We start from the raw sequence: 11,681 nt of genomic DNA on the forward strand, positions 1-11,681 counted from the left end.
ATTAAAAAATGCATTTTTTGAAGATGTCGATTAAAAGAGAACATAGGAGGTATGCAGCATTGGAAAACTAACCTCATACAGTTCATGGCTGACCTAGCTTCGTCGATGACAACGAATTGGGCTTGTTGAAGCCTCATTCGCGCTAGATCCGGCAACCATGGACTCAGTTCTCCTAGTTTATAATCTGCCTCCACCTTGTGAGACCTTTCATGGTTGGTTTAGGTTGTTGGAGGGTCGACAAGAGAATTGAGCGGGAGGAGCTTAGACCATCGCGCTCCGGGGGGGGGGGGGGAGGGGCACAACACATATACGAAACTATTTTGTCATATTTCACTAGTCTTAAATCCCAATACTTACAATACACAATGAGTAGTTTTGTCCATCTACCACCTCATGACTGCTTTTTGTATATTAGCATGACACCTAATATATCCCCCAATTTCGTTGCACTACTGCATAGGGTGCCACCGTGTAAATCCCCGGCACCCTAGAAAACATAGCCCATCGCCACGATGGAGAACGCCAACTGCAGTGGTGAGGGCATAGAAAAAACCTCTGACTATAAGGTCAGAAACAATTATCAGGATGGAAGTTATCCTATAGATGTTGTATCCATGCCTGCTCGAAATGTGAATTATAGTATTTTTTTCTTGTTGGAATAGAAATGAAAAACATGAGATACTTTTTTATAGAAATATGAACTAATGAAAGTTTAGGCCCTAAGGAAGCGTTTTATGAGGCCTCTTGTAATTTGATTGATTTGTTTCTTCCTTTTCTACACGCTAATAAACAGAGCACTAGTTTTGGAAAAAAACAGGTTTACTCCACCCCTTTTTTACTTTTCAAAAAAGAATAACTAATCGAAATCTAAGAAAAACATCCGAGTCATCTAGATTGATAGACACCATAGGAAAGATGTCGCACTCAGGGCAGAAAAATCATGTTTTTGCATTTAATCTCTAACTCCTAATAGTGACATTTTCTTTTGGAACCTTCAAAAATTAAAAGGTCTGCTTGAGGTGCTCTCAATCTTACACTCCATCAGTCCCAATGGTGGTAGCATACATGTTTTCCAAGATTTAAGTTTGACCAACCAACATTGATGATATGTTATGCATGTTATACAATTAAACTCGTATTTAAATAAATATTTTAATGGTATAATTTTTAACAATGGACAAATGTTCAACTGATCAAATTAGTGATCAAAGAAACAAGGGCGCGGCCCCATTGGGACGGAGGAAGTACTTACATGTTTAGCATTCACAATGATAAATTATACTTGTTCAAGTGAGATTTGCTATAACTTATACTACTATCATGATGATAGGATGATCTGGCACGGTCGCACTGTTTATTTATATCTCCCGTAGTAGTATCCTCTGCTAAATTATACTATTCCCTTCGTCTACACAAGGGTGCCTCAAATTTGGTTAAATTTGGATGTATCTAAACTTATTTCAGTATGTGGATACATCTAATTTTTTTATCTAAAGTTAAAACATTTATAATAGACGGAGGCAGTACTATATCATGGTAGTATAGGTCAGTGGCCGAGTTCCAATCCGCTGGGTATGAATTTGAATATTCAACAGTTTCTTGTTCTTCTCTAAAAATAAGCCAAGGTTCCTTCCCTTTGGTCTCGTTATTTTTTTAGTATGTTAGTCAAAATTTGGAGTCCTTTTCCGATTTCCCCGTCCTTTCCAACCAAGTCACATCTAAGCTTCCGCTTCGACATCTATAAGTAGCCGGCGAGCAGGTGCAGCACCATCACACCAGCTCACGAGTCAGCAGAAGACATCACCCATCGATCATCAAAGCACCTGCTTGGCAAGCCAGCCGAATCCTCCATCCCAATGGAGCTTCCTCAGTGGGTCTCCTTCCTCGCTGTCGTGCTCACCACGGTGATCTTTCTCAAGGCCGTGCTCCGCCGCCGCAGCAGCCGCAAGTACAACCTCCCGCCGGGTCCCAAGGCGTGGCCGATCATCGGCAACCTCAACCTCATCGGCGCGCTCCCGCACCGCTCCATCCACGCGCTCTCCAAGCAGTACGGCCCGCTCATGCAGCTCCAGTTCGGCTCCTTCCCCTGCGTCGTCGGCTCCTCTGTCGAGATGGCCAAGTTCTTCCTCAAGACCCATGACGTCGTCTTCACCGACCGCCCCAAGTTCGCCGCCGGCAAGCACACCACCTACAACTACAGCGACATCACCTGGTCCCCCTACGGCGCCTACTGGCGCCAGGCCCGCAAGATGTGCCTCACCGAGCTCTTCAGCGCCAGGCGCCTCCAGTCCTATGAGTACATCCGCAGCGAGGAGGTGCTCGCCCTCCTCCGCGACCTGCATCGCGGCGCCACCGCTGCCGGCGCCGGCCGCACCCTGGTGATCAAGGACTACCTGTCCACCGTGAGCCTCAACGTGATCACGCGCATGGTCATGGGCAAGAAGTACCTCGAGAAGGAGGTGAGGGACGAGAGCGGCGCGATGATCACCACGCCCGACGAGTTCAAGTGGATGATCGACGAGCTCTTCCTCCTCAACGGCGTGCTCAACATCGGCGACTCCATCCCGTGCCTTGACTGGATGGACCTGCAGGGGTACATTAAGAGGATGAAGAAGCTCAGCAAGATGTTCGACCGCTTCCTGGAGCACGTCGTGGAGGAGCACAGCGAGCAGCGCCGCCGCGACGGCGAGAGCTTCGTGGCCAAGGACATGGTCGACGTGCTGCTGCAGTTCGCCAGCAACCCCGACCTTGAGGTCAAGCTCAACAGGGAGGGCGTCAAAGCTTTCACTCAGGTCAGTGCGCTTTCCTTCCCTAACAATGAACTAAAAGTTGCAGTAGCTGGCCAGAGTGAAAACAAAATCAGTAGCATCATCATTCAAAGCAGAAAAAGGAACAAGAATATTTGGATTGTGCCTGATTTATAGATGTCTTGTCACTCTTAGTACATCGTTTGCTATGGGTGTCAGCCTCCAATAATTTCAGTGAGAACCGCTTCCACTTATCTGAACACTCAAATCTGGGAAAAAGCTAACGGGCTTGTTGCTGATAGGTACGCCCCACCGAGTGCAGTGATAGGTACTAAATGGGTGAAGAAGTTCCACCAAAAGAACTGTACCAAAATGATTTAATTTCGGAAGCAAGTGCGTGCAATACACTAAAGTTCAGTTGTAGAGAGTAGACCTGTGCACGCAGTTAATTACGTAATCACAACGGTTACATCAGCTGCTCAATGTTTGCTCAGTTTAAGATCACGATGCAGCATTCTCATATTAACCCTGGCACGTGCAGGATCTCATTGCTGGCGGCACAGAAAGCTCAGCGGTGACGGTGGAGTGGGCTCTCTCGGAGCTCCTGAAGAAGCCCGAGGTGTTCGCCAAGGCGACAGAGGAGCTGGACCGCATCGTCGGCCGAGGCCGTTGGGTCACTGAGAAGGACATACCGAGCCTCCCCTACATGGACGCCATCGTGAAGGAGACGATGCGGCTGCACCCGGTGGCACCGATGCTGGTGCCCCGCCTCTCCCGCGAGGACACCTCCATCGGTGGCTATGACATCCCTGCCGGCACGCGGGTGCTCGTCAGCGTGTGGACCATCGGGCGTGACCCAGAGCTGTGGGACGCGCCGGAGGAGTTCATGCCGGAGCGGTTCCTCGGCAGCAGGCTCGACGTCAAGGGGCAGGACTATGAGCTGCTGCCGTTCGGGTCGGGACGCAGGATGTGCCCCGGGTATAGTCTGGGACTTAAAGTGATTCAGGTGAGCTTGGCAAACCTGCTGCACGGTTTCGAGTGGAAGCTCCCACATGGCGTGGAGCTGAACATGGAGGAGATCTTCGGTCTGTCTACTCCGCGCAAGTTCCCGCTTGAGGCTGTTGTAGAGCCCAAGCTCCCAGCTCACCTCTACGAATGAACACGGTTGCATACGTGTGACTCAAGTACTTATTAGTTCGTTATTACTAATACTTTTGTTTTTGCACTTTTTGTTGTATTATTTCGGTCATGTGTCATGTTGTTCATGTGTAGCGTAGAGTCAAGTGGAATAAACTGAAAATTGTATAAACTGTAGCTCTATAGTAGATTGTGCTAATTCAGGATCATTTTGTATTATCATCTCCCTCAGTTTTCGTAGAGGTTAGGCACGTATCCAAAGCAGCATCTATATAAATAAAATAGCACGTTACTATTATTGACATTCTATACCGCAACCCCGGATCTACGATTCTAAACTTAGGTGAAAGATGCGAATGATAAAGTAACCACCTCAGATAAATGGAATGGTTGAAGTGGCTCAACATGCTAAGGTTAAACCAACATGTATAAGAAGATGGTACCGATACTAAATATTTCGATCTTGCTGAAGACGGTAACAATGGTGTACAGATCGAAATGACGGAATATTGCCCACTTCGGTGGAAATCCATCTAAAGGCATCTTTATAGTCTTGATAGATATCCGAAGATGATCGCAAAGGTTATTCCATGATGTCAAATTTTTGGAAACCAAGACCCGACAAAAAGCTATATTTAGCAAATTATAATCCATGAATGAAACCGTCTAGGTGCCTTCTACACTTGCTATATTAAAAAGATATGTATTTTGCTGGCTAACTGTTGTGTTCGCAAGCCAAATATTATCTTACTATCTCACTCGAAACCCATCTTTGATGTTGAACGTCCCAAAATGCAAGAAGTCTCATTTAAACTCATAATGCCAACTTAGAAAATAACAAGACAAACACCTAGTTTCCACTCAATATGAGGAAGAATGTTTGAACCTTGATACTTACTAGTTCGTTATTAATACTTTTGTTTTTGCACTTTTTGTTGTATTATTCTGGTCATCATGTTGTTCACGTGTAGCGTAGAGTCAAGTGGAATAAACGGGAAATCGTATACTCTGTAGCTTGCCACATCCTTATGTTCTCTTTCTCTTTTTTAGTTACAGTGTGATCTTTGATATATGATTGGCACAAGCTAACATAGATCAGTATTGATGGGAGAGAAAGCTTTTTGCATTTGAACATAGTTACTTGGGGTGAAAGAGGTGAGATTTCACTGAGAGTGGTTCAATTGTCCGCCCCTGTTTTCTTTTCCTTGCATGATGGAGATATGTTTCTGAGCAAGCCAATGAACCCTCATTTCAATCTTAGTGGTTTTAGCAAAATTCATACTTATATTTTCTAGTTACATGTGTCATCTCCAGAGCCAATAACAACACTATTATGTTAATCTGCAAGACTTCAGTTTTTTATGTACGATATTACACACTTCCTCAGTTCCTTTGTTTATTCTCCATAGAATGTTTTATTTGTTGTTTTGTTCTTTCTGCAGAAAGAACATCTGTTGTCAAAGCTCTGAATCAGTGAATTCGGAGAACATGTTACATTAATGCAAGGTCAGATCTTTTATTCCACTATTTAATCATTGTTATATTGTGATCCAAATGCATATACTAAAGAGAGGCTAACTTCTGACGAGCGGAGCGAGGCCCGTCGTCGGTAGACTTGGCCCGTCGCCGGTACGGATCATTGCCACCTATATATACATCTTCTAAGCCACCGGCTAGGGTTTATCAGATTATAATATTACCCACGGCGTTTGTAAACACTCCCCGATATAGTGAAGTTTTGCTGGCTGGCGCCCGTGGTTTTTCCTCTTCTGTGTTGGAAGGGGTTTTCCACGTTAAATCTCGTGTCTCCGCTGCGTTTTCTTTTATCGTTCTTCGTTATTTGCTTGTCGCTTTTATAACAATCATTGTGGTGCATTACAGTTTTGCTATACATATTTTTTTTTGAATTGCAGCTTTGCTACTAAATTGGCCTATGATGGATGCCAGCGTAATTAATTGTAGCATATTTTTTGATGAATTTACCTTTATTATTACCCTTAGTGATCAAAAGGCATCTTCTTCTTCTTCATTTCAGGTTTGCGTTGCACTGGATATTATTGTTCTACTACTGAATTATTCTGTGTAATACTAGGTGCTGGTCATGTTAAGTGCCCTAACCCAAGAGTTGTGAACTGACTTTTTTTCCATCAAAAAACGAATATATATTTTCTCTCTAACAGAAAATACACTCCCTTTATTCATAGTTAGTGGGGAACATATACTCTTTGAATTACAACAAGAATGTGTTTAGATGGCATAAAGGACTCATCTGAATTTCATTTATAACATCAGGAGTATCATATTCTGGAGGTGTACTTTAGCTACCCTTTTATTCTGCACCTTTCAGTTAATGCAACATGAGAAAATGCATCAGCTAAACATAAACTGAAGGAATATAAGAATTTAGGTGTTTAGTTGCATATGGATTGTAATTTCTGGTTTGTAACATGTTTGGAACTTTAGTTTACTAGCTGTAAGAACATGAATCACACAACATAATAGTTGTAAGAACTTCACTATTTCTCCATGCTTTTGTCTGAATTAAATTCCAAAACAATTACTTTTAAAAGCGTTCCTCAAAATATGGTTGGCTAGCTGTACTACACACAATATTGCTTGCTCGCTGAAGTATGAACTCTATCCAGGAAAGCTAGTTATGACATACTTTTTCAATTAAGATTTTTTCTAGGATTTTCTGATATCCAACCAAATTTCCAACCAAACTTGCTGCGACAGGTGCCAGTATTTTTTTTAGATAAGGGAACATAGCCCCAGCCTCTGCACCAATAGATGCACATGGCTTTGCTTTATTAAACCAAAGTATAAGTTCACACAAGTACCATTATAACAATCAAGGGTAAGCTAAGGTTGGTACATGAATCAACCATAAGAAGATGCGACACATAGAAAGGCTATCCATTTGCTATTCTATTAAGATGCTGCCATCCTGTAGCCAGGAAAAAGAAGTCCTGAGTAACCACCAGCATCCGGTTGCATCCAGTAATCATATCCTCCCGCTGCTCCGGTGGGAGAAGGAAAACCCATTGTTGAATCCAATGAGCAGCACGCCGGATAACATGCGAATTACTTCCAATTTATTTGTTAAATATAATATCATTCCTAGCTCTCCAAATAGACCAACAAAGTGCAGAAACGCCGATACGAATCTTCTCTTTATCATTCTTTCGCACACCATTAAGCCATTTACCAAACATATTAGTAATATTGTTATAAGGAAGATAAACCATACACCATATAATTTTTGCAAATGGGCATCCAATGAACAAATGATTAACGGTTTTAGTAGATTCACAAAAACAACATTTTTGACATCCAGTCCACTTCCGTTTAGCTAAGTTATCCTTAATAAGGAGCACCTTGTTACTAAAGAACCACATAAATATCCTAATTTTCAAAGGGATCTATTTACGAAGAAAAATAGTATGTCCATTCGTCAAATCAAGATACATAGACTTGACTGAAAATAAACCCGAATCCGTGAATTTCCAAACAAACATATCAGGTTCGGTGGACAAATGGATTATCATTAGCCGGTGACAGAGATTCAACCATTGCAATCATTTGTTGTCATTTAGAACTCTTCTAAAAGAGATATTCAAAGACACAATAGCAAATACCGTTGATACTAGAACATTTTTATGTTGAACAATATTATACAATGCCAGATATTATTGAGACAAAGGCACATCCCCCATCCAAACGTCTTCCCAGAACCTTACACTCATCCCACTACCAACTTTGAAAAAACCCCGCTTGAAAAATTCATTCTTAACATGCATAAGACCTTTCCAGAAGGGTGATTCATTAGGTTTAACTTCCACTTGTGCCAGGGTTTTATTTTTGAGGTATTTATTGCGTAACAATTGTTGCCACATTCCCTCCTCCGAAAGGAGTTTAAAAAGCCATTTACTAAGTAAACATTTATTATTTAACTCAAGTACCTCAATTCCTAATCCGCCTTGATCCTTGGGTCTGCATAAAATATTCCATTTTGAAAGTCTATATTTCTTCTTATTTTCATCAGATTGCTAGAAGAAATTTGAGTGATAATAATTAACCTCTCTTCCTTATCCCAATTGGGCATTCCAAAAAGGAGAGCATAAACATAGGCAAACTTGTAAGAACAGAATTGATCAGGACAAGTCTATCACCATAAGAAAGCATTTGGCTACGCCAACAACCTAGCTTAGAAGCAAAACGATTCCCCAACAGGGTTCCATTCCGCATTTCGGAATGTCCTATAATGTATAGGAATACCCAAGTATTTAGGGCCTGTTTGTTTGGGCTGCGGCTGGAGCTTTTACTGCTTCTAAGTCTAAAAAAGCACAAGACCAAACAAACACCTAACTTCTATCCGTGGGCTTTCTTAAGCGCTTATGCCTTTTGTACTACAAGCTTTTTTTTTTTTTTGAGAAAAGACCACGTGTTCACTCATTCAGCCAAGCATACACGAGTACAGCACACACACGCGGACCCAACCTGGAAAGATCCAGATGGACAGGTGTCCCAGAGAAAATGCACAAAGGCCCCCGTAAAAGAAAATATTACAACGAAGCCCTTTAGAGGCCCCGTGCACACCACCAGTCGACCGCCGATCCCGACCTCCGCCGCCGCCGAAGCGCCGCCGGAGAGAAGAAAAGAGGCGGATGCCAACCGCCCGGCTCGGGAAGCCCCATCGCGGCACTTCGCTTTAAGAGCCTCGATAGTGGCCCGCCGGCGGCGGGACCTTGCCGTTGGGGCATGTCGGCCGGGGACGCCCCGAGCTTCACGGAGCCCGCCTCCAGTGCCTTCCGTCGACGCTGTCGAGGAAGCGCAGAAGAGCCGCCTGCCGCCATCCGCTGAAACCATCTCCAGGCCAACCATCCATCTGCCAAAGCCGTCGTCGCCCTCGAAGAAGACGACCCCGGACAGCAGACTCCTGTACGGACCTCCGAGAACTCCCGGCCGACGCGGGAGCACGCGCCGCCGTGACGGAGACGAGTCCGGAGGACAAAATCCTCGAGCATGGTCGCCGCGGCCGCCTCGCCGACCATACCCGAGAAACCCTACCTCGCCGGGCCACCGGACCGGCGAGATCTACAAGGCTGCAAGCTCTCCGGCGCCGCTCCGAAGAACACCGCCGAGGTGGGGAACGAGCTGCAGCAACCTTATTTCCCCTCGACGCCGCCTCCGCCACCACGACGGCGCCCCGGGAAGACTAGTCCTACTCCTATCTACGGGCCTGAAGCGAAGCCGAGGGCTCCCCGTCCTCCCGTCGCCGGAGCGGCGGACGGATGAGAGGAGAGCCCCCGGGCTCGCCGGCCGTCGATGGTGGAAAAAGTGTCGCCTCCCTCTTCGCTTTTCTGGAGAAACAGAGAAGGGGAACGAAGACTGTCGGCTCGAGGCCAACGAAGATACACCGACCAAGCTAACTTAAAGTGCTTTTGTACTACAAGCTGATAAGCACCTCGGGAGGGGCTTTGCGCAGCTTCCCGCAGCTCTCCACTTAGAAAACGAATCGGTACGCTACATTGCCCCTGGACTTTGAGTTATATACGTCAAATTGCCATTGGCTGGCCTTTTCTCCAAGCCAACTTGCTGAACCAGGCTTTCCCGACAAATGCTGCTGCTGTTTGCTGAGCCCAACGAGAATAACATCTCCTGTCTAGTTTAATTTTAAGATGTGCATTAGTGCATGGTACCTACAGACCGCTAGACCGAATATGAATGCCTCCTTTTCTTATCCATGTTGCAAGCTGTGTAAAGAGAAAGGGATTGTTATGCTTTTCCGTGACAACAAGCCGTGACCAGCACACTTACATGCTTATGCAATTTCCAGTATTACGGTTAATTCTAACGTGTATATGTTTGTCAAATTTTACATGTTAAAAAACAGTTAATTTTAACATTTATATCAAACCTGTCATTTATTAATTAATAGGGAAGCACTTATATATGTGTATACTCTTCAAATTTTATTTATTAAAACAAAAAAGATTTTTCATCTATAAATAGGTGGTAAATATTTTTATTGAGCTCATATAAAGCATAATCAACTAAATCATATCAGATTATTACTTAAACAACATCTTAAGCATATATGGGTATTTCAGATTTTTACTGCATTTACATGTACACCAGCTGTCCTAAAAGCAGGTTGCCAAACAACATTTTTAGATTTCACCAGCTGTCCAGCTACAGCTGCTTCTCAGATCCTACCATCTCTAGCCGCTTATCGTTCAGCCGCAGCCCAAACAAACAGGCACTTAAAAGGCAAGGATCTAAATTCACACCAAAAATATTTCTATATTGATGCTCCATATCTTTGGCCTTACCAAAACAGTAAATTTCACTCTTATGGAAATTAATTTTTTAGTCCCAATAGCTATTCAAATTGGATAGGATGAGTTTCATATTAATAGCATTAGCAGTATCATGTTCCATAAATAAATATCATCCGCATATTGAAGTATAGAAATTCCCCGTCAATTAAATGCGGTATCAAACTCACAATTTTGTCATCCTCTTTGGCACGAGCAATAAGAATAGCTAACATATCGGCGACAATATTAAAAAGGATCGGGGACAAAGGATTTTCCTGCCGCAAGCCTTCCCTAATTCCCACACTCCCGCCTTGTACATAATGTTTTATTATGTTGCACCAAATAGGGTCAAAACCCTTCATGCGAAGAACTTGTTGCAAAAAAGACCATTTCATCTTCTCATGTGCCTTTTCAAAGTCAATTTTGAAAATTACCCCATCAAGTTTTTCCTATGCAGTTCGTGTATCGTCTCATGAAGGACTACCACCCCCTTCTAAACCTACAGATAAACTAAACATATACAGAAATCATTATCTTCCTATCGAAATCGACGGATAATGACCATTCTAAACACACATTGACACTTCAGTTTATAGCTAGAAAAGGAATAACAACAACAAGAGTACTTAGGCTATCCCATTTCTATTTTGAACATAACAAACCAGTGTACTGCAGATGCAGCTTTTTCTCTGCAGATAATTTCAACAAAATTTCATATGCTACCAAAATTTCAAGTAAGCTTGGGCTAACATCTTCTATATTTTATCTCATTAGCGCTGAATTCCAACCTAAAGGGTTACCCAATTCACCGATAGCATATTCTAGCAACTAAGCTAGTTGTAGCATCGTGATATAGCACTAAAGCCATTAAAACGGCATCACAACTGTGATGCAACCAAATATTTTGAACTCTGATTCCTGCATGCGCGTTGGCTACTACTTCTTATGTTACTTGTAATTATGTTTTGCTAGTATTTTTATCAATTTAGTCGCGGAGGACAGTGAGTATGGCTGAATCGAAGAAAGGAACGGTCATGTCTAAGTTCACGAACACTGAGGGGTCACCCCCCAGTATGTCGTTGAGCGTTGGCATTTCAATTGTTCTCGGCAGTGCCTCCCTAGCAACTCCGATAGCGTCTCCATCCGCCTTAAACAATTCAGCCCTACAAAAGATGGCCAAGAAAATACTTCTGCTGAACAAATAATGCAAGGGCCTAGCGAGGGTTGATGTTGCTTAGACAGCGCTGATGTGATTGCAACCTTTTTTTTTTGCTGTTATCTCGTGAAAGTTCTGCAGCATCTTATTTAGCCCTGTTTTTCTCTGTTTTGCCTAGTAGTAGTCCTCAATTTCTCCTTTTCTCCTTTTGCAATCCAAATAAGCTGACTTCATTGTGACCAGTCCGCAAGTCACTTAGCCAGCCGCTTAAATTGCACCGTCTTGTCCTGTTAGTAGTTAGCCGCCTCTAGCCAGCCA

The 11,681-nt window shown here is 43.5% G+C and overlaps 1 protein-coding gene across 1 annotated transcript; it reads left to right on the plus strand.

The window, feature by feature from the left end:
• Positions 1–1,786: 1,786 nt before the first annotated feature.
• On the plus strand, positions 1,787–4,103 carry LOC124657325 (trimethyltridecatetraene synthase-like). Its single transcript, XM_047195896.1, has 2 exons — positions 1,787–2,792; positions 3,289–4,103. The coding sequence occupies exons 1-2, from the start codon at positions 1,857–1,859 to the stop codon at positions 3,904–3,906; spliced, it is 1,554 nt and encodes a 517-aa protein (XP_047051852.1). The 5' UTR covers positions 1,787–1,856; the 3' UTR covers positions 3,907–4,103.
• The last annotated feature ends 7,578 nt before the right edge of the window (positions 4,104–11,681 follow it).

Source organism: Lolium rigidum, chromosome 5, assembly GCF_022539505.1.
Source record: "Lolium rigidum isolate FL_2022 chromosome 5, APGP_CSIRO_Lrig_0.1, whole genome shotgun sequence".
Taxonomy (NCBI): Eukaryota; Viridiplantae; Streptophyta; class Magnoliopsida; order Poales; family Poaceae; genus Lolium; species Lolium rigidum.